This window comes from Mus pahari, chromosome 1 (assembly GCF_900095145.1).
Source record: "Mus pahari chromosome 1, PAHARI_EIJ_v1.1, whole genome shotgun sequence".
In the NCBI taxonomy this organism is placed as follows: Eukaryota; Metazoa; Chordata; class Mammalia; order Rodentia; family Muridae; genus Mus; species Mus pahari.
The window spans coordinates 156,118,406-156,141,454 of NC_034590.1; the positions used below are offsets into that span (position 1 = coordinate 156,118,406).

Genomic DNA, 23,049 nt, shown 5'->3' on the forward strand with positions numbered 1-23,049 from the left:
GAGAGAGAGAGAGAGAGAGAGAGAGAGAGAGAGAGAGAGAGAGAGAGAGAGAACCATAAACATCTACTTGCACACAAGGCTTGACCAGTGGTCTCCTGGACAGGCACTCAGGGGTGGTTATGGGAACAAGCCTCAAAGAGAGAAAGTCCCTGGGCAAGCAAGATAAAACAGAACAACCAGGCAAAGGGACCACAGGAAGGGTGCTTCAGTGTGCACTAGGTGCACATGCGCAGGCTTCTGAAAGAAGTGGAAGTACAAGCAGGCTCATAGAAGGAAAATGTGTTCTGGGAGATTTACAGAATTTAAGGTCAGAGTTGGAGAGATGTAAATTCCCGATTGAGAGGGGATGCTGTAGGGCCAGGGAAAGTGGGCCTTTGATCACTGATGAAAGCATGGTGTGGTTACAAAGGGTGTGAGTCTGAAGGCCTAAGAAACTTGGGGTGGGGGGAATCATAATACTGCAGAAAGGCTGTGTTCAAATGGTGGCAGAATGAAAACGGGGAGGGGAGGGCCCTTCATTCTTCACTTGGTCCTCACTATCTCTTCAAGGACTTTTTTCCTTTTATCCCAAAGTTTTTGTTTGTTGAAAAGAAAATAAGGAACAGAACAGACGGGCTTGTAACCAAGTCAGGGAGCAGCGCCAGGATGAACACATTAGGGATGGGGCTTCAGGGAAAGACTGTGTGGTCCGTAAAAGTTGGAGCGCATTTTTTGTAGACTTTAGAAGCTAAGCTGAGAGCCTGGCGGAGTGAATTTGGGAAGTCTTGGGGAAGGGGATTAGCACAAAGTTGGAGAGAAAGCAAGGGCCTGAGCCTGTGTAGGCTGTAATTTGGAGGGGGGCGTGTGACTGTGAAGATGAGGGGGTGGGGTAAGAGGGTTTGCAGGCGTCTAGACCCGAGGTTTGGTCTTCGGGTGCCTCTGGGTAGCGAGGGTGTGGGTGTTGGCTTGCCTGCAGGGCTGGGGGCCTCACTGCGTGTGCGCGCCTGTGCGCGGCCGGGAGAGCCCGCGGCGCCTCGGCCGATGGCTGTGTTCGGCGGCCGGCTGTGCGAGCGAGTGCGCGATCGGAGCGGAGCGCACAGCCCGCCCTGGCGGCCGGCAGCCGCGATTATCTGAGCCGCTCTGTTGCGGGTGGCTGCTCCCGGATCTCCCGGCTGCGGCGGACAAGGCGAGACTGACTGTGGGGCGGCGGAGGAGCCAGGGAGCCGGGGAGCCGGGGAGCCAAGACTCAGGCTCCAGCAGCAGAGAGCCGAGCATGGAACAGCGTGCAAGTCGAGCAGGTAAGACCTAGGACCCTTGGCAGCCAAGGGTGGGAGTGAGATCAGGGAGGGGGGCACTGGATCAGTAGAGAAGGATGTGGGCTGTGTAGCTGAGGGTGGATTTCACTCTTCTTTCCTCCCAGGGTATGGTCCCCAGCGGGGCGACTGTGAGGGCTGGGAAAAAAGAGGTTCTGTGGATGCTCTTCTTTGGGGGCCTCTAAAACTCCTCCTGCTGACCTCTAAATCTTCTATTGAAAACTTTCCACCCAGGAGTTTTACAACTTCCCTTTGCAGAACTTGGCTTTTCCTTTCTATGGAGTGCTTTAGGACTTGATCATTCTGATTTCTCTCTGGGCATAAATATTTTTACACAACTTTCCTCAAGTTGGAAACATTGGGCAGGCTTTAATTTACAGTGATGAATATATATATATATATATATATATATATATATATATATATATATATATATGCTGTATGCACATGTGTGAGGTTTTAAGGTTTTGAGTATTTCGTTGTGAGCAGTAATGTAGAAGATCACACACACACACACACACACACACTCCTTAAAAAAATATCAAGAGAGGTTCAAGGGAGGCCTGGGGAAAGATGGCAGGCGCCAGGGGACCTGGATGGGGAGGAGAATCTGAAACTGACTATCCAAAGAGCTGTTAGGGGTTCTCCTTTCTTTCCCTTCCCCCTCTTCTCCAGACCTGCCAACTCAGCTGTGACTGCCCACTGGGTGTCCTGGTGTAGTGCAAGGGTGGGGCGCCAAGTCCCCAAGCTGAGACTGGTAGTGACTGAGAGCTCTGGATCAGGTTTCCAGAGCTTTCCAAATAATTCTGTAGAGGTCAAGGCCTAACTTGGGGCCTTTTCTCTTCACTCTGCACCTATCCAAGCCTCATTTCTCCCTACCCCACAACCCCAGCTCAAGTTCAGTTCTTTCAACTGGTAATTCAGGTGCTCCTGCCCAGGGCACACACCGCCCCCCCATCCCCTCCTGCCAGCTCTTGCTTTAGCTTCTTGGATCAATACTTGAACTGTCCCCAATCTTCTCTAGGGCCTTGTCCCTACTGAAGAACCTGAGCCCCTGTGAGTGTCAGGTATGGCCTCGTGGGCTTTTAGGACTCTGGGCAGACACTCCACTCAGAGGTTTAAGTAGGGAGATCAATAGCAAACAGTTGTAATGATCTAATTAATTATGGCAAAATTAAAAGCGAGTATAAAATCAATCTCTGATGGTGTTGAAGATGGAATTCAATTGAGAGCCCATCTGTGCACCCCCTCGACCGTATAAATATGCAGCCCAAGGACAGACCTAATGGCTGAGCCTTTCTGGGAGCCTCTCTCCCCCTTTCTTCCTTTCCTACACAGTGTTTCTCCACCTCACTCTCTCTGGCTCTATCTTGCCTTTTGGCCCTGCCCCTCCTCCCCAGGACCCCTTTGCTTGGGTTGGAACACATCCATCCTTTCTCTTTGCCTCTCCCTGACTTACAGACTAAGGTGCTTAGGCTAGGCTCCCGGTCCCAGCAAGCAGCCGGTCGGTCGCAAGCTTCCTGCTCAGCACCCCAGGAAGGAAAAGGCAGAAAACAGAGAGCCCTGTCAGGGTTCTTATTTCAAGTTACAAGTGGGACACTAGAAGAACCCAGGTGCTTTACACTTACCCTAGGCACAGCTAATGGGCTAGGAAAGTGGCTACAGCTTAGGCTTGCCAGGTATTTCCCTCTCTGGGAACCAGGCTGGCACTCCAGGAAGGCACAGTTGCACAGGGTGGGGAGAAGCTGCCCGAACTAGGCGAGAGGCAGGAAATGTTGAAGAGGAAAAAAATGACTATTTCTTTCGAGACCTCCCCACTGCCAAGCCAAGCTCAAGTCCCCCTCCCTCCTGGCCGCATTATTATTATTATTATTATTATTATTATTATTATTATTATTTCCTCTTTCTCTCTTCCACTCTTCCCGATCCTCTGTCTTCAGTCTCTTCACCAAAGGCTTGTCCGGCTGCTGCAAAGCTCCCTCAGTGCCCTGTGGCCCCCGTGTGGCTGGCTCCCCATGGATCTTTTGCAATCTGGCTGTTCAAACTGACAGTGACTTACAGAAGAACAGGGGAGCCAGCTAGCAAACGTGCCCGATGGCAGCAATAGCAGAAGCGCTCCAGCCGGGTTTACGTGAGATGCGGGTTTTATTTGCTTTCCCTGGCCTGATTCAGAGCAGCAACAGCAACAAACGTGGAAAGGGTAAAGGAAAGAGAAAGAAGGGTCAACTGGGTAGTTGGCATCCTCAGCACCCAGCTATAAAACAGAGAGCCTCTCTCTACCCTGTCCTGATCCCCAGTCAGCGTTCTGGATCCCCTGCCTCTTCCCTGGGAGGCTCAGAGTGGACTCCCAGATTCCCACTGAGTTCCCAGGGTTTTGTGGTGGTGGTGGTGGTGAGGTTGTTGTCTCCCTCAGAGATCTTCCTCTCCCTGCTCCATTCACTGGGTCTTCAGAGCCTGGGGGAAGACACAGCCTGACACCTCCCTCCCTCTCCCTCTTTTGCTGGGACTTTTCACCCCGTCGTTAATTGCTGTGTTGACCTGCAAGATTGATTGGCAGCCCCGCTGGAAGAGGCTGGGCAGCCTCGGCCTCGGAGCAGCCTGGGCTGAGGGCTGAGTCGGGAGGGGGAGGCGCTGGAAATGGGTCCTGGGCTTCTACCTCAGCACAGCATGGAACACAGCTGTTTGCCTAAACCGTCATTGCTCAAAAAACCCTTACAGCACTCAAACACATTCAGCCAAACACCTCACAAGAGATGCTCTGCCTCTAAAGACACTAGGAATTCTCCTAATTGATTTAGACACTGAAAGGATTTTTCCCTCCCTTCGTTAATCAGTTTCATCACTGTATTCGTTAGCCACGGGTCTATCTAGAGCTCACTGCCAGTCTAGAGGTGGTGGAAGAACTCCCGAGTCTGAGCTCCCTTCTATCTGAGATTCACTTTGGGCTGCGTTTTCTTTTTAGGGACAGTGGCAGAAATGTAAGAGACAACCCTGGACACAGATGACCTTAAAGTCTCAAATCAAATCATCTCCTTTCTGGCAAAAGAAGGGAACTTGATCTGGCCCCTTAAAAAAATGTTTCTGCTCCAGCAAAGTTGGAGGGAATAGGTGCTCTGGTTTGCAGGGAGCAGAGGGCAGAGGCTCGCAGCACCAAAAGCAGAAATCTAACCCTTAGCAGAGACCTTCCCTCCCCATCTCTTTCCACCAATCTGTCACCTGCAAGCTCACATACTTACAAGACACCCCCCCCCCCGCAGCTGTTTCTACTCAGGACTAGAGCCCCCATCATGACCCGAGGTCACAGGACGTCGGGCCAGATCCCCGGAGGGCGTCTAAGCAAGTCTTGGTGGCAGAGGCAGGCTTGTGTACAAACCTTGGTCTACCTCCCTCCCCCAAATCCTTTCCTAGGGCTTCTCCCCCAACTCAGCCCCTGCCCTTCTTGCCCCTGGGTCCTCTCTCCCCTCCTCTCCGGTCCTTTGTTTTCAGCCACCTCGCAGCCCTTCCCCAGCCTCGGTGGCCGTGCCCACAAGGCCTCCCTTGCCTCGCTGGCGGGTTTCGCTCTGCCTTACCGGCTCCCGGCTCAGGCGCGCTCCGCCTGCTCCTCACATCCACACAGCTGCGGCGAGAGGAGGAAGGGAGGGCGGCGCGCGGATGGATCCGAGACAGTAGATTTGGTGTCTGCTCGCAACTCCCGGGAAACTCTGCCCTGGTGCTCCCGCCCCTCTCCAACTATTCCTCCGCACGGTAGGGCCGAGAGCCCTCCTTCTGCACACAGCCCCTTCCTTTGCCGAAGTGTTGGCCCTGGCTATTTAGCCGCTACCCCTAGCTTCTCCTCATCTGGAGTTATCCAGCACTCAGTTGCCTTTCAACTACCTCTTGCTACCTCCTGTCCCCTCCCTCTGCGGTAGTAGCTGTGGCGGTGGCGAGTGGCGCTGGGGACACCCTGATCAGCCAGTACAGTCTCCCTCCACCACAGCCCGGTGAGCCGCGGGCTCCAGCAGGCTAAGAGGAGAGTTAATCATTACTTCCCCACCAACACTCAGCCACCCTTGGACTCTCTCACCCAGGCTCAGAGGAGGAGGGGGCAGATGGCCCGGTGGAGACCGGCTTTGCCCAGCCAGCCTCAGCAGGCCTTCAAGGGACAGTTCTCTTTTCGGTGGTCTCAGCACCCACTTTGAGTCCTCGTTTTTCACCTCTTCTCCCCTCCCTCTGCCTCCTCTTAGGCTCTGCCCACTGTCTGATCTCTGCTCGGTCTTTGGCAAGTTGACTGCAGGTTCTGGGAGGACCAACTCTCTTTGTTTGGAACCGGACAGAATGGGATTTCCTTCCCCAGCCTCTGCCAAAGGTGTTTTTTTTTTTTTTTTTTTTTTTTTCTATTAGTTTTGACCAGAAACTTTCCTTAGTTTTTTTTTTTTTTTTTTTTTTTTTTTTCCCCGGTGTGGCCCATAGGGGACCGCACCTCAGGTCCCAATTAACCCGATGGTTGGGTATATGGGTGAGAAACTAAACTGATCTAGCGGTTACAGTAGACTTGGGGTGGGGGTGGGGGTGCGTTAAGGAAGTAGGATTGGAGGAGTGGCAAAGGAGATGAAGAGAAACCTGGATGGGTGTGGTATAGTCAAAAGGGAAGGGGTGGGGGTCAGAAAAAAAAATTAGAGGAAGGAAGAGCAGTGGGAAAACCAGGGACATCTATGGGGTAGGAGTAGGGTGAAAACACCCCTCACCCCGTTCTGGCAGCCTGCAAGCTCGGGTTCCTCCCTCCCCTCTTTGTGGGTGCCACGGGTTCAGAAAGCTGGACTATTACACCTTCCTCTACTATAGAAATGTCTCCCTTTCAAGGTGTCCACTGGTGGGCTCCATAGTGGACAAGTGTAATTATCCCCATTTTACAGGTGAGTAAACTGGGGTCTACAGAAGTAAAGAGACTATGCAGGCAGAGGTGACTTCTCCTTCCTGTAGGCTGTAGGGTGAATGGTTGCTTTAGCACTCCTTCATGAGTGCCCGGGGCTAATACTATTCAGGTCTGAGCTAGGTAGGGGTCAGATTATCCAGCCTGATTACTGGGGTCTCCTTGATTCTCCCCCCCCCAAGCTTTTCCTCTTTGGTCATAGTTCTTCATTCCTACTTCGTGAGCTTGTTGGCCATGTTTTGACTATTTTTAACTCCCCCTCAGTTCAGTGGTCCACTGGCCGCCACCTGGCTGACCCGTGCCAGTATGAGGCCCCTTTGGTGGCCAAGTGGTTTGTATTGTCATTGCTCCTCAAAGGGGCTGTGAAGGGCCTGAGAGGTTGCTAGGTCCTCTTATGAAGGGAAGCAGGGTTAAAGGGAGGAGGGGCCAGAAAGGATAAAGGCTCAGCACGTGCGCTGCCTCATCAGGACCAACCGACCAGGCGGGCGGGGCCAGCTGGCAGTCAGGACCCCCGGGATTCTTGTGGGGTGTCCAAATATTGGGAACAAAGGCGGGAAAAGAAGAGAGCAGGAGGGAGGGAGGGAGAAAGGGAGAACGCGAGGAAGCAGAAATTAGGGGGTCTTAGATGAAAAAAAAAAGTAGCTTTAGGGAGAATGTGCTGTGGAGTGTGAAATTGCAGCCCACGGTGCTCCATATTGTACCAGAAGCTCTTCCAAAAAAAAAAAAAAAAAAAAAAAAAATCCTCCAATGTGACCAGAAAGCGGGCTAGGCAGGGGGAGGGGTGCGGGAGGGACCTGGCGGGAGCCGGCCAGGCGGGGCAGGAGAGGGGCCTTGGAGCGGTCACCCACTGCCAGGGACCTGGACGCCTAGGGTATGCCCTCCAAGGGCCCACTCGGAGGGCAAGTGGCCCGCGGGTGTGAGACCTAGAATTTGATTGTAAGAACTTTTTTTTTTTTTTTTTATTTTTTTTTTTTTTTTTTGCTTTTTTGTTGGTGGAGATGGTGAGTTCCAAAAGGAAATGACGCTGAACAGCCTAGCAGCTTCTCAGTCTTCGCTTTCTCCCTCTTTCGATCCTGCTTTCCTTTCCTTAGGACCAGTTTTGTTTTGTTTTCCTGTCCCTTCATTCTAAACAGCCCCCCCAACTTTAATGCATCTAATTTGGTCTGCGCCGTAGGGAGCATTTCCTAGGGAGGTACGCTTAATTTTGGAATTTCTAATCCCCTCCCTCAGAGCTAAGGCCGTAGCTCCCCAGCTACTCCCCGGGAGGTAGAGGGAGAAAGACAAGCAGGGCGGGGGGGGGGAGGGGCACAGCTGGATGCTTCACTGAAGGGGGGGGGGGAGGGTGCTTGCCAGGTCCTCGGTGACACAGCCACCTTCGAGAACTGCTCGAAACCCTGTGCCTAGTGACAGGGTCAGGATCCTGTGAGCAGAAGAGAGGCAGTCATGTCACCCCCTAGAAAAAGAGTAAAGAAAGGAGCCCTGGGTGAGCGGGAATAGCAGACAGGATCTCTGCCTGCACTTTACTTATGCATGATCTGCCCAGAGACGCATTAAAATCTGGGGTATAAGTCAAAGGGACACCTTTGCATAAGTATGTACAAGAGGGCCTTCTTATCACCGCCGCAGGCCTCCCGCACACCTAAACACTCACGCAGGCCTTCGGAAGGGAGGTAGTAGGAGTGGGGCGCCAGGCGCCAAGCGAGCATGGCAGAGGTGGCAGCAGAGAAGGCGAAGGAACTGAGATCCACAAGGAAGATTTATTGGGTAGATCAGATGCACAGAGGCGACTAATGAAGCAAATCCCGAGATGGGTATCAGAGCAACTCCCCAAAAGTTTATTTGCCTTTAAATTTCCGCAGGGAGGCGGGCGCCTTGTTTGAAGTGTAAATGCCCCTAGGTTGGGGGGGGGTGTTGAAGGGCTGCTTTGAAAACACTAGAGAGAAAAGGTTCATTTAGAGTCAGATGAGGGAAAAGCAACCAAGCCTGACAGGTCGAGCCCTGGCTGTGTTTGGGGTTGGGTTGTTGTCTTTCTTTTTCTTTCCTCCCTTTCCTCTTCTTTCTTCTTTTCTTTTTCTACTCTTTCCCCTTCTGTTAGGGCCCATAGAAGAAGAAAAAGAACAGGAAAGAGGAAGTCAGAAGGAGAGGCCAGCGAGAGGAGGGACATCTGCAAGTCAGCCCTTCATTCTGAAGTCCAAAGAGAGGGCTGTGCAGAGGCTAACGGGTTTCCAAAGCAGCAGGGTAGATCACCTTTTGATTATCTAGACCCAGAAACTGGCTGGAAAGCTAACAAGGAAAATGGAGGTGTGTGTGTGTGTGTGGGGGTTGTCCCACGAGCAAGGACAGGGAAGGCATGCCTGAGCTTTCTGGAGCTATGTAGAAATTAGACTATCACCAGCCCTCATTCCTAAGAGGATGTATGTGATAGGTACTTGGGTGAGTGCAACTTCAAAAGTGTCTTACCAATTGAATTGTTAGTTCTCTTTACAAAATGTAAAGTTTGACCCCACTCCCATCCTTATGGGGAAATACCCATTGTCTATGTTCACATTTCATAGGATGTGAAACATGAAACTACATTTCAGTTCTAGAGGACTCTGGATCTCTGTTGGAGTGAGGGATTCCGCTGATTGTTGTTTCCTCAACAGACTTAACTTACAAGACTTCCTTTAGGAACTCTCCTGAATGCTCCCCACCTCAAATTCTAGACTGATTGCTTCTTCAAAGGAAGCTAAGGCTACTGCGGTTACTACCACCTGAGAGTTTCTGGCTCCCCAGTATGGGAGCTGACCCTTTAAAATAATTCTGTTTCCACCCCCTACCCCCTCCTTCTTTTCTGTTCCCTATGCGAAGTTAGTGCGAGTTGCTGGGGTTGTGAGGGTGTGAGATTTGGCCAAAGCAAACCCGGGAGCGCCATCTACAGGCCTTGAGAGGAAGGCATTGGCTTTCCTGGCAGGACCCCTGAGCCTCCCTCCAAGTCTCCTGCCCATGGGAACCTAGTCCTCAGCCCAAAGGAAGCGGGGGACAGGGTGGTGGTGGGCAGATGGAGAGATGGTTTATTTTTATTTTTTAGTTTCTTACTTCCCAGCAGTACTCTGCAATTGGATTAATCTAGTCGGGAATTTCCAGGAGACAGGGCAAAGGCCCGGATCCGAACAGACCAAGCTCTCCTTGGAATAGAAGGCTCAGAATCCGGTGTAGCTGAGCCTGGCCTGAAACTCACCCAGAATGTGGGCAGTTCTAGATGCCTGGTAGGAGCCAGTCTGAGACGGAATGAGTCTAGTGGGTGCTTTCCGCAACCCCATCTACTGCGGAGGCTTTTTGGCTATAGGGACAGGGGCACTCACTGCCCTTCCTCTGGGCTGCAGGAGCTGCAGACAACGCCAAGGAGTCTTGGGTCCGCCGGGCAAGAAAGCAGTGTTTCTCAGCTTGAGCTTCCTGGAGCCGCCCTTTCTCAGACCCAGGGAAGCCTGGGAGGAGGGAGCGAAAGAGGGGGGGGGAGTTAAAACATCAGCTGAAGTGCCAAGATGATTTATGAGACTAGGGAAAATATTTCATAAAGATCTCCTGGATATTCTGTACATAACCAGTTAGGAGACAAAGGGCTTCTCTCGCCTAGTGCGTGCAAGAAGACCCCAGCGAACAAGGGAGCGAGTGCGGGCCAGGCTGCAGAGACTGGGCCAGCCGCTCCGGTAGGAGCCGGGCCAGGCCGGCGTGTTGCGCCAGCTGCGCTCGCTCGGGATCCGCAGAGCTAGCGGCGGGCGGCGCTCAGTCGCGTTCATAGCCTCCTCTTCTCCCCAGCCGGGGAGAGAGAACGCCTTGGTTCCGCCTTGGGCTTCTGCATCCTCTGTCGCTGCCGCGGACAGACAAGCCGCTGCGCAGTCTCCCGGCACAGTCCCTTCCCTAGCTACCCGAGGGTTCAGGTGCCAAGTTCCCTGGCTCTCTTGCCATCCGTTGGGTCCCACCAAGGCAGGTGGGTTCTAGCCAGAGGCCTCTAGCTTGATTCCAAACCAGGCGTCTGGACTGCCCAGACTCCGGGGAGGGGGTGCGCGCCACCGCGTGTGGGACGGGAGGGGACAAACTGCTGGGCACTTTGCCCCGGAATGAGAATCAGGCGTGCGTGGATGGGAAGGTACCACAGGAGGAAAAGGCGAAAGGGAAGGACCAGAGAGAAAGGGAGAGAGGAAGGAAGACACAGGGAGAAACGGAAGGGAACTCAGCGCAAGGATAGCCGAGTTAGGACAGGGGCTGCGGACTCGCGGGCGTCTGGGATCTGCGGGCATTGGCCAGTGGATGGCAGGGCTGGGCGAGTTAGGACTGAGAACCTGGCTTCCGAGCGCCGCGCGCTCAGAGGCCCTCTGTGGTTGCCTGAATATTCATTAGTCTGGCCGCTCTTTATCCTTATCTAACGTTTATCTTCTCGGCGAGTTTCGTTTCTCAGTGTAGTTTTAATCCGGGGCTCCCATTCCTCCTCCCCCTGGCCCGCTCCTCACCCTCCCTCTTCCTTCGCCCGCTGCTCCCTCCCGTTTTCCCCCCTCCCCGGCCCTCCCCTCGCCGGCACCGGAGTGACAGGCGCGGGGCCCTCCTTGCCGAAGCTCGGGGCTCCGGCGCTGGCGAATCACAGAGTGGTGGAATCTATTGCCTTTGTCTGACAAGTCATCCATCTCCCGGCGCGGGGAGGAGGAGGGGGTCTGGAGGGGGCTTTGCAGCTTTTAGAGAGACACACACCGGGAGCCCAGGCTCCAGTCTCCGGCCGAGTCTTCTTGCAGCCGCAACCCACCTGGGGCCAGCCCAGCGCTGCGGGCGCCGCTCGGCTCCTAGGCTGCCTCCCTCCCTCCTGGCCCTTCGGCCGCCGCGGCGTGCGCCTGCCTTTTCCGGGGGCGGGGGCCGGCTCGCACGCTCCCCTCCCGCGGGCGCCCGCTTGGACATCCCGGGGATTGCTACTTCTCTGCCAACTTCGCCAACTCGCCGGCACTTGGAGCGGCCCGGCTCCCCTCCTGGCGCCCTCGGGCCGCCCCCGCCCTGAGCTCTCTTGGTTCAGAGCCTCTCGGACGACCGGGTTCCAGGGGAGCTGAGTGAGCGGTCTGCCCTACCGGGCCTCAGCTTTGGCCGCAGCTGGCGCGCGAGCCATGCGTCCCGAGTGCCCCTTGGTCCAGCCCGTCGCCCGGTGGCTGCGTTGTTGACTGCCCAGCCGCGTGCCCCAACGGTGGCAAGTTGCAACCTCTGCGGTCGCAAACCCCAGCGGGCCCGGAAGAGTCCCGGCGCGGAGCGCGGCGAGGCGCCCCCCCGCCCTCGCTTGCCCCCCAGCAGCCGGGCGCCCGCTCACTCTCCCTCCCCCACCGTCCCTTCTTTTTCTCCTCAAGTCCTGAAGTTGAGTTTGAGAGGCGACACGGCGGCGGCGGCCGCGTTGCTCCCGCTCCTCTGCCTCCCGATGGATATGCACTGCAAAGCAGACCCCTTCTCCGCGATGCACCGTGAGTACCGGCGCCCGGCTCCTGTCTCGGTTCCAACCCCATTTAGCCCCAGCGCGGTCCGGCCCCCTGTGCTCAGGTCTCACCCTAGAGGCCACACTGGCCTTTCCCCGGTCCCTTCCTTCGTTCTATTCCTCTTACCTAGTGTTCCTCACGCCTTCAGCCACTGTTCAGCTTTTTGCCACGCCATGCTTACGGTTCTGCCTACCCTTCTACCTTCCCTAGTGTCTCACCTCCCCAGGCTCCTTCCACCTGCTCCTCCTTACCTCTCGGGATTCATAACTCTGGGCCCAGGTTCCAGCCCCCTACCCCCTAGTCAGCCTTTGCCCTGGACTGAAGGACTAATTGGCAGCAGTTTTCAGGCTGTTTTCTCTTCTCTCTTCTCTTCTCTTCTCTTCTCTTCTCTTCTCTTCTCTTCTCTTCTCTTCTCTTCTCTTCTCTTCTCTTCTCTTCTCTTCTCTTCTCTTCTCTCTCTCCTCCCTCCCTCATCTCTACCTTCCTCAAACTTAGAGTTGTGGGTAATCATGAGGAGGCTCCTAGTTTGGGCAGCCTTGGTGTCAGGACAATTGTGCCTAAGATCCTGGGGGTGTGACCCCCTTCTGAGCCTAAGCTCTTCTTCCCTTCGGCTTAGTTAAGGCTTCCTGGGGGCTGCTGTGCTACGTCCAGTCCTTTCTCCCACCCTCACCTCTTCCCCCTCTTTTCCTTCCCTTCTAGCTAGGAACAGGAGAGTGGCAGGAGAAGGTGGTCACTTTTTTTTTTTTTTAAACTTTGCCCAGGGAAGTGATCATTCTTAAAAAAACAATGAGGGATTTTAAGAAGAAATCAAAGTCAGGGAAAGAGGTAGTTGTAGAGCCGTCCAGGCCAGCACCTGGATGCTGTGTATTCGAGAGACTTCCTTGCCTGTCTCCACTCTCTGTCGAGGACCATTCAGCCAGCGCCCTGGCCAGGGGGTCAGCAAGAATGGGTATAATCAAAGGGAAAGAACAAAAGAAAGACAAATGCCAAGGCTGAGGAGAAAGGACAGAGAAATCAAACCAAGAGGGGGGGGGAATCAAGGAAAGAAAATTAAAAGGATGTTGGGGAAGAGAAATAAGAAAATAGGAATAGAGGAAATATCGTAATGATATTTGAATGCATCTAATTCATAACGGGTCTTTAGCTCCGAAAACTATTTGCCAGGTATCTCCCCTTGCTTAAAAAGATAAATAATATCCCAAGTAGAAAAACCCTCCCCATCTATAGATTAATAATTAAGGATAATTTGTAACTTTCCACAAGGTAACTTTTAGACCTAGCTTGATTTGTACTTTAAAACGCAATACAAGAAGAGGGAGCCGTGTTTTGTTTGTTTCCTAAGCACATATTGAGCTTCACGGGATGATTAAAAAAAAAAACTCCTGCAATAAAATATAGTTTCCCTAAATAATTTCTAGGTAAAGGAAACCCAAACGCGAGACTTCGGGCCGCTGCGATTCTCTCCGCCGGCCGGGAAGCCTCGCTCTTTTTCCGAGGGAATGAAGCAGAGTCCACACGCCGGTTCACCCAGGCGGCCGGTCTCTGCCTCGGCCCTGCTGCCTCTGCAGCACTCGGGGGTTTTTGAGGATTGCTTCCTGGACCAGCCAGTCGGGGCCAGTGACAGGGAACCTCTTGGAAACCCAAAAGGGAGAAAAGCGAGCAGAAGGTGGTCGAAGGAAGGGAGAAAGGCTCTGAGCGGGCCGGTGAGGCGGCCGACTAGCGGGCGAGCAGCTACAGCCCGGGTCTGCGCCAGCGGCAGTTGCGCATTCTAGGCCCGGTTCCGCACAGATCCTCCGCAGCCCATCGGCCCTGAACTCCAGGGGTGCCCGGTTGCAATCCCCACCCCATAGATTAGGGCAGAGGGGCCGGGCCCGGAGCCCGGTGAGGCTGAATTATTCATCTTTAATCTGCCCGCAGCTGCCGCCTTTTCATACCGGTAACGCGAGTTCTCTCGGGGCCTAAATTATTGATGCTCCGGGTTTGTAGGGAGCAGAGGGTGTGTGTGGGGGAGTGGGACCAAAGATGGGGAGACCATGGGGATGGGGGTTGTAAGATAAGAGGTTCTGGCCTCCCGGAACCACTCGATTAGAGGCCTCTGTCCAGGGGTTTCTTCTCCCAAGCTTGTTTTGATCTCCCTATAAAAAGATGGGGGAGATTTAAAGAGGGCACGAGATGCGCCCGCTTTCTCCGAAACTCGCTGGAGGCCATGTGGCAGTGGCTTCAGGTTCAGACCTTGTCTGGCCTGACTCTGCCGCTAGAAGTCTCCGCGGCTGAGTTGCTGAGTAATTGCGGCTGCAGGTTAATCGCTCTAGGTGCAGGATTTCTAGGCTGCTTTGGGCCGTAGAAAATGGGGCACCCGGCAGCGGCCTTGAGCCTGACACCCGGTGGGCTTCCTGGCTTCCAGGTTGGGAGCCTTCGCCCAGTTGGACCGGAAACCAGGGGCTCTGCTCTGGCCGCCAGAGCATCCGCCCTTACTGGTTGGTTTTGTAGGCAACTGCCGTGGTCTGAGAAAGGTCAGAGGGTCCCGAACAGGCTTAGACTGGCAACGTGGAGTGCCGGAGTCCTAAGTCCACAGGTGCAGTCCCTATCATGCCACCTTCGGGGGAGACTGGGGGGGGGAGGCTAGCCTTGTGCAGCATAGTAGGCAAGCGAACCCCAGCAGTCTGCGTTTTTCAGCGGCTGTGGGGAAGAGCGAGACTCTTCGCTGCCTCGCGGTCTCTGAGCTGCGCAGCGGATCCCGAACCACCACCTCTTCTGCCGCTCCGTATCCACCTGGATTTCTTTCCACCATAGATATTAGAGGTGCAGAGGGAAAATATTGTTCAAAACACCTGAAGAGCAAAAACATAAAGGGAAGAAAGAACTCCTGATAAAGACAAAATGAAAAACAGGGAAAGAGGAAACAGTCTGATTCCAATTAGAAGCAGGTACAGGGGAGAAGGAAGAGTTAGGCAGCGAAGGTGAAAGGGATGTGTTTGGCTTTAGTCTCCCTTTACGCTGCAGACTCCGCTTAGCTGAGTCAAGAAGACGCCCCCCTCCCAAATCCATCTGGCTCCCAGCTCTTGTGAAACCCAAGCCGTGCCAAACCTGCGGCGCAGGCGGGTTCCTAGTCCGCAGCAGTGCTGTCCCCCCGGCCCGGTCCTTCCTTTCCCCACACATCTCTACTGTCATCCCCGTTAACATTATTTCCCCTTTGTCGTTTATTCCTCTCCAATTTTCAGCTCTGCTCTCTCTCCTGGCTTCTCTACTCTCCCTCACTTTCTCCTTAGCGGCGCACTGGTGTGAGAGGCACTAGCCCAGCTTGCGTGTGCTTTCAGCTAGCGGGGGTTCTGATAGCGAATCCTCTATACTGACCGCTCACCAAGCTACCTTTCTCCCTGAGTCCTGGGATATGCCCCTTAGTTTTGCCTGCTCCTTTCGCACGTGGCGGGCCTCGGACCCTGACTAATGGCCGGTCCCTGCTGTGTGTGGGGTGTTGTGTTTTTTTCTTGTCTCTCCCCAGCAGGGCACGGGGGTGTGAACCAGCTCGGGGGGGTATTTGTGAACGGCCGGCCCCTACCCGACGTGGTGAGGCAGCGCATCGTGGAGCTGGCCCACCAGGGTGTGCGGCCCTGTGACATCTCCCGGCAGCTGCGGGTCAGCCATGGCTGTGTCAGCAAAATCCTGGGCAGGTGAGGGCCCGGTGCTGCCTCCCTTCCCTGCTGAGGTTTTAGTTAAAAGTCCAGGTGCCAGACAGGAAAGAAAGGAAAGGGCTTGAAGGATCTAAAGGGCTGGCTGCCCCTTTCGAGAAGGGTGTTCAAGTAATGGCTGAGACTTGGAATGAGGGTGGAATAGGGTCTGTCCAGCTTAACCCAGCTCCCGGACCCTCCAAGAGAAGGTAGCTACATTCAGAAAAGGAGGTATTTCCCCGCCCCTAGCTAATCAATGTAGATGGGGTTGGAGGAAGAGGGTCCCAAGATGAGAAAAGGCAGCTGCAGCGTTGGGAAGACTACAGGAGGGTCCCCCAAGCTTCAGGTGGGGTCAGCTCACCCAGCATGGGTCCTTCTTTACTTCCCACGTGGAAGACCAGCCTTCCACTCCCAGGATGCCTGCTCTAGCCACTGTTCATACTCAGTCACTATGCCCGTTTCCCACCCTAGTCAAGCGTTCTCTGGAGTCTCTGCTCAGCTACACAGGGCCTTTTTCCCTTCACGCCGATGCCTAGGGAGGGAGAGCGGCTTAGCAGCTCTGGAGCTTGCAGCCCCCCTGCCCTTGCCGCCACCGGCTTCTTGCTGACCCCGACGGCCTTCCTGGCCCAGGTACTACGAGACTGGCAGCATCAAGCCCGGAGTGATTGGTGGCTCCAAGCCCAAGGTGGCAACGCCCAAAGTGGTGGACAAGATTGCTGAATACAAGCGACAGAACCCGACTATGTTCGCCTGGGAGATCCGTGACAGGCTGCTAGCCGAGGGCATCTGCGACAATGACACAGTTCCCAGCGTCTCATCCATCAACAGGTGAGCAATGACCCCCATGGGCCTGGAGGGCAGGACTCCAGTTCCCTACTCCTGCCTGTTGGGCTACCTCCCAGGGCCTCTCTTGGCTCTTTGTCCAGCCTCCACCCATTCTTTCCAGCTCTCAGCCTGAAGTCCTTTGGGCATGGTAAATAGACCTGGGTGGTAGATGTAGACAGACAGACAGACAGACAGACCGACAGACAGCCCTTTCCAATTCGGAGCTGAGTTTTCCCTGCCAGGCTTCTCCCGCCGGTGTCCTGGAAATGAATCCAAGTGTTTGTGGTAATTAAGACTCCAAGATTACCCGCCTCGGGATCTAGAGACAATCACAGCCCATAGCAAAGTCTTTAAAATGACCACTGTCTATTCACCGCCTCCAAACAGAGTTTTTCTTTCTGAAGTCATGTACCCTTCCCCAGGGGCAGCCAGAGGCCTGGCTCCTTTACCCTTTCAGCCAACTCCCACAAAGCTCACCTCCCAGGAGCCCAAGTCTCGCTAGCCAACTCCACACAAATTTCCGGCCCAGAATCACTGGCATCCAGGTCTACAGAGCAGATGCCAGCCACCAGCCAGGACTTGGCAGAGAGTAGAGGAGCTGGACCAAGGGCCGGGATGCCAGGCAGGGAGTGAGAGTTGGGTCCCTGTGGCTGACTCCTGGGAGATGTCCCTGCTCTTGAGGCTAAAATCTTTTCCATAATGATAGGTTCAGACACTGGGACCATGCGGGCTCCACTCAGTTCAACTTGCAGGACACTTAAACTTCTTAATTCCCAGGTCACTCCAATATGGGGTCTGGGAAACCACATGGTCATGCTTTATGCACATGCACCTCATCCAGTGTGTGGCAGGGTATCTCTCTGGGGTGACTCCCGAGCGCTCAGGCAACATCAAAGTCCTCAAGCCCAGACCAGCTTCCTAACTGCAGAACTGCAGCTTTGACAGTTGTGTGCGGGAGACTCTGGACTGCAAAAGTCACACTCCAGCCAGAGGCAGGTGTCCACTTCTCAGGCACCCCCAAATCAAGAGGCAGCTAAGAATTTTCCCCTCTGTTATTCTTCCTACGCTTCAAAGGCCCATTATCAGAACAACTAATAATTCAGATGGTGCCTCTTCCTGCCCTAGCATCACCTACCTTTTTTTTTTTAATCCTTTGCAAATGATGTGGAATTATCCCAAATCATCCTGAAAACAGCAGGTAAAATTAGCTGGTAGAATGTACCTTGGCTAAAGAAGATTCCCTCTGCCACACTCGTGCTGTAACGGGCGGCAAGGCGACCCCAGAAATTATCCCAGTGTGTGCCATTTGTATTAAAATGGTTATTCCGTTATGAACAGGGTAACATAATACTGATCAGCTAATTATACACCCTCCGAAACCCTCCAGCTTCCCGGGCCTGGCTCAGCCAGGTACTGGAAATGTGTGGCTGTTTGACATTCACTTTCCAAAAGAGCTGGAGATAAACACAGGGTGGACTGAGATAAACATTTAAAAGTCAAGAGGCTGGTAAGTTTGGGTATCCAGGCAGGCATGACAGTGGATGGGAATGAGGAATAACACTTTTTTTTTCTCCCCCTCTTTTTTTTTCTTTTCCCCCTGAGCCACCTAATGACTTTGTCTGTGGTCCTTGCAATGAGTTAGAGCTGAGTTCTTTAGAGAACAGTAGCTAAACCAAGAGTGGCCAGGACGAGGACTAATGTCACTGGGCTGGGTGGTGGTGCTCTGGGGACTATTTTGGAGATACCTTTATTGTCTGTGATGGGGAATCGCAAACTTTGGGAGAGCCCAAGACAGAGTTTCAGAGGTTTGCTTCTTTTGAGTGGGGTGTGCTGGCAGCCCTGCCTGGCACCCTCCCTGGTCGTTCCCCATCCAGCACGTATCCACGGATGACTGGGCTATATTTAAAGCTGGTTTAGGTACAAGTTTGAGGATGTTTCATCCTAAAACATAGAGCACGGAGGACAAGTGACCCTTACATCAAACTTCAGAGGTCTGAAGGTTCACCCACTGAACCGGAAGAAAGTAGACTAGTTGGCTACCCATGTGATGAGTGTTAGGGAAAGAATGGGCCCAACCCTGGCAGCTCTGAGAGTCACAGAGGCTGTTGGGAACAGGATCCTATTACTAGAGGTGCATATAGACTTCCTTTGGGTGTGGAGATAGAGTCGCTTCTGGGTAGGCATGGCTGAAGGTAGAAGGACCACAAGCTGAGGAACAGGGAAGCCACCAGCAGCATGGCAGCCCCGGCTGTGCGGTTAAACTTGCTTTGACAATGGGACCCATCGGGCTATTTTTAAATTTTGCTTTGGGAAGAATCCTCCTGTGGTCGATACTTCGGGAAGATTAGTTGGGGCTTCCCAGTGTGTCACTGGGACACATTTGGACATCAGTGTTCTTCTGGTGGGTGCTCTGCTATCAAGGGGAGTGTTCTTCTGGAGCCAGGTTTCACGCAAACGCTTGATAAAGGCGTGGCATTTCTGCTGGTGATGGTTGTCCCAGGAACACTGGCCTTTCTGTTTTGAGAATTCTCACTCACTGCTAGAAGGACCTGGAGAATGACCTGTATGTAGAGAGTGGTATGCTCTGGAAAGTGGGCTGTGCCTGAGTTCAGAGCTTTGGGGATGGTAGGGTGCCCCTCTGTGTTGCTGTTCTCATTGGTACATATATGCATGTGTGTGTGTGGTTATGTGTATGTATACANACATACATGTCCCGAGTAAGGGTGCCCAGGAGCTAGCATTGGCAAGAAAGGAAGTCTACAACCTGCTCACCCACCTGAGCCAAAGGTTTTTCATCTTCTCCACCCCCAAACAGATGCTGTCGCCGCACTTGAAATATGCTATTATGGCTATAAACTAAATCGCTCTTCATGCTTTAAAAATGGTTTTGGCATTCTCTGATCCTGTCACGAGAAAGCTTTGGCTGTCCAACCTGAGTTTCCCCCCTGGCAAATCCTCATAGAAATGCCTCTCCGGGCCGAAGGTGTGATAGGGAAACATCCACATCTGGAGACCACTGGCTAAAGTCTTAGCTCTGAGCAGGTCATGGAATTTACTGAATCATTATAAATACTGGGCTACTTAGTGCTGAGTGTGGAGTTGCCAGCTCTTCAGCTAAATAGCATCTCTGTTGGGGACACTGTAAATAGGTAACTTCAGATTGAAACCTGGCATGGGAAATGACCTAAGGGTAGGGTAGAGATGGGAGATCTGTGTACCTAAAAAGGAGGCAAGTGCCTCATCGGGTTGAGTTATTGACAAGGCAGGAAGGATTGTCCTGATGTTATCACCAATCTTGGGCAGTGTGGAGTGTAAAGCTAAGGCTACACCCTCAGGGGTGATCTCAAGCCAGCTGATGAACTTCTTGATGCTATCAATACTTTGGGTGGGGCCAGCGACTCTGTACTCTTAGATCTTTGCAGTAGACCCTTGAGGCTTGCCAATCACCCACCACCCCATATTCTGTCTTAGCCCGTTTGCCTTAAAGTGAGTACATACATTCTTCCTTGCTGTGGCAGCACTGGCTTCAAGAAGGCTGCAGGCTCAGTACTGTGTTAAGCAATGACAGTTGGTGTCCCTCAGGTGTAATTCACCGGTGTTTGTCATTGGTCTGGTGGGAGAGTGGGCAGTGGTCTACTGCTTGTCTTTCCAAGTAAGCTGATAGTTACTAACCATAGCCATGGGAATTCTGGAGACTCAGTCTAAACCAACGCAGCCATTACAGCTTTTGGAACTCAGACCTAGGTCACTCAGATTTGACTCTTGAACCAGGCTTGGCCCGGAAGCCGGAGCAGAGGGGTAGCATTACTTGTCACATCTCTAGATCTATGCAGCAGTTTGGTTGTCACCACTTTTGGTGTCAAGACAAGGAACTAGGGTGGGTCCATGAGTTAAGAAAAAGACTTCATCCCAAAGAGGAATGAAAAAGGTCAGGATAGAAAGCATGTCTCGGGGCTCTAGGCCTCAGGCAGGATTTGCAAGTAGTTTCTTCTCTGGTTTCTGGCTCAAAGCCATGCTTACCCATTTTTTCCTAGTGGGAGTCTCTGCTGGCCTGGTCACCCATCCTTAGACAGGCACGTGAAACAGGTGTGGTCCTTATCCTGTTTCTTGTGTTTTAATGATTCACATTTCATTTTTGTTTATATATGTGTGTGTGCGTGTGTGTGACACCTACCCTAGTGTTCATGGTGTTCATGTGCAGGTCAGAGGACAACTTGTAAGAGCTGGTTCCCTCCTACCATGTGGGATCTGGGAATAGACCTTTGAAGGCTGTGATAGACTTCTGGGCCAGACTGTCTTCTGTTGGTTGGCTTGTGGTTATTCAGGCTACGGCGTAGGTTTTCAGTAGTTGGCTGCTTTGAGCTCCTACCTCAGCTGACAATGTTTGAGAAGTAAAGATGAGGGGTTATCCTAAAAAATAAAAAATAAAAAATAAAAAACTCCATGTTGGGTTTGGAAGGCGATGTGGAGAAGAAAAGAGAGGGGGAACCCCAAAATAAACAAAGTCTCAACTGTTCTGAGAACTCAATAAAACAATCACATCAAATATGAAGAGGCATAAATCTTGTGTCTGCACAGGTAACCTACTCGATTGCTTTTATTATCGCTCAGGCTGACTTCATTTATTACCATCCACAGCCCGGGCAAAGGAGACTGCGTGGAGGGTGGTCTCTGGTGCAATCCTATACCCTGAGAGGCAACAATCAGCCCATAGAGCCAGGGATTTCGATGGGAGCCAGGAAGGGCCCATCTGTCTGCATGAAACCAATCAATAACTCTGTAACCAGAGCCCTTGTCACAGGGAAATGGACAACACAACAGTTCAATAGAGGGGCCACAAGGGGAATTAGCCAAGTGGAGATGGTGCCAGGCGGAAGGGAACAGGGTTCCTGGAGGAGAGCCTGGGAAGGCAGGCATGGCAGGGCTCTGCAAGCTTTTAGGCACAGGTGAGGGTGTGCTGTGCTGTGCAGTCAGCCTCGGGAACGAGAGGCAACGCTGGATGTTTGGAGTGGAGGGACATGTGTCCTAGAGGACAGCTGGGGAGTGGGCTTGTGATGCTCAAACAGTGGCTTGATTGCCAGCACAATAGGATAGACTTGAGGGCTGGAACATTCTTAGCTTTAGTCAGAGAAGCAGTTGAGGTACGGATGAGTCATTCTCCCCGGGGTGTGCATTCTGGAGAAGGGATTCCCAGAGGGGACAGAGGCCCAGCTTCTCAGTCTTCTCAGCAGGACTGATGAAGGAACACTTTAATCCAGGGGCCTAGCGTCTATCCCCAGCTACCATCAGCTGCAGACCTGGCTATTCTGCAGGGCCTTAGAGCTCGGAGCTCCCCTGAATGCCTCCTTGATGCCATACAGTTCTTCCGCTGAGAGGAGAATGTAGACATTAAGAAGAAGTCACTTTCCATGTCCTTAAAAGAATCCAGTAGATGGGACCCATCCAATGTGCTAGTTTTCTAGATTCTTGATGTCTCTTCATACCTCCTTCCCCGTCACACTAAGTGTCCAGAGATCAGGTTCACAAGGTAGTGGCAACTACGGCCAATGAAACACCCAGAGAACACAGAAGGGTTCCCGAAACCTGAAGACTAGGGCCTCCCAACTGGTACCTAAGCAAGGGCAACAGTGGTTGGAAAGAAGTTACGCCTTCTGGATTATCTGTCTGCCACTGGGCAGAGGTAGTTTGCTCTTGTGGGTCACATTTTCCGGATTCGATGCTATTAAGGTGCAGTTAGAATTGTATGCAAAATGCATGTACAATGGCACATAGGAGTAAAGGTTGTTATCTTCTGTGTGGGAGACTGTGTATCTATGTCTTCCCGTATCTATTCTTAGGTACAGGGCTCTGAGGCCAAGAGTACAAAGAAAATGGTCCCCAGTATGGGAGCTGCCATTACAGTGCAAGGCTGGGCACCTTGTCCTTGGCTCAAGTGGTTAACCAGCAAGTCAGTCATTCGGCTTGTTACCTGCAGTGGCAACAGTCACAGAGTTTGGCTAAAGATGATTGCATTCCACAATTTAGACGACCTGGGTTCAAGTTTTCCATCAAGTTTTGTTTGTATTACAAATGTCAATAAGTCCAGTTAACCCTGATATGAATGCCTGGGTTGCTATGACACCCTCTTTGTGATGGAGACTTTTGTGATCATATGTGCATCTTTATTTTGACACTTGAGCCCAAGCCCTGTTGACTCGGCTAGCTAGGGACAAGTGATATCAGTAACCAAAACAATGCTCTTCCAGGTACATACTTTTCTCTAAAACTGTGATCTACACCAGGCATAGAGGTGCATACCTTAGATTCCAGGCAGATCTCCATGAGTTCAAGGTCAGCCTGCTCTACAGAATGAGATCCTGTGTCAAGCAAACACACACACACACACACACACACACACGATTCAGGAAACCATAGCTTATCTTTAAGCCATGGAATTATCAGGACTTCTTGTGTTTCTTTTTTAAAAAGATTTATTCATTTATTTTATGTACATGAGTGCTCTATCTGCATGTATACCACATGCCAGAAGAGGATATCAGATCCCATTGCAGATGGTTGTGAGCCACCATGTGATTGCTGGGGATTGAACTCAGGACCTCTGTAAGAACATCAGTATTCTTAACCATTGAGCCATCTCTAGTCCCTTCTTGTGTTTCGTGAGGAACAATGTGATGAGAAGATATTTTGTGGAGAGAGAGAGAGAGAGAGAGAGAGAGAGAGAGAGAGAGAGAGAGAGAGAGAGTGATCTAGTGAGGGATTTGAATATGGATGTAGAGATAAGGAAAGTAGAGCCCTAAAGTCCAGACTGGTCCATACCAAGAGCAGTGATGGAAATGCAGGCAGCCACAAGGGTCACACGCCAGTGTTCCCGG

The 23,049-nt window shown here is 52.6% G+C and overlaps 1 protein-coding gene across 10 annotated transcripts in view; it reads left to right on the plus strand.

Moving 5' to 3' along the window:
- The first annotated feature begins 910 nt into the window (after positions 1-910).
- The window catches only part of Pax2 (paired box 2), a 91,631-nt gene continuing 69,492 nt past the window's right edge, over positions 911-23,049 (plus strand). For 5 of the 10 annotated variants that reach the window (XM_029540034.1, XM_029540051.1, XM_029540038.1 and 2 more), the window contains exons 1-4: positions 1,085-1,277; positions 11,562-11,672; positions 15,187-15,355; positions 15,983-16,180. In XM_029540034.1, the coding sequence (XP_029395894.1) occupies positions 1,253-1,277; positions 11,562-11,672; positions 15,187-15,355; positions 15,983-16,180 (503 nt within the window). In that variant the 5' untranslated portion in view covers positions 1,085-1,252. Of the gene's footprint in view, positions 1,278-11,561; positions 11,673-15,186; positions 15,356-15,982; positions 16,181-23,049 lie in introns of all 10 variants that reach the window. The other 5 variants (XM_029540036.1, XM_029540056.1, XM_029540044.1 and 2 more) reach the window with 3 other exon arrangements.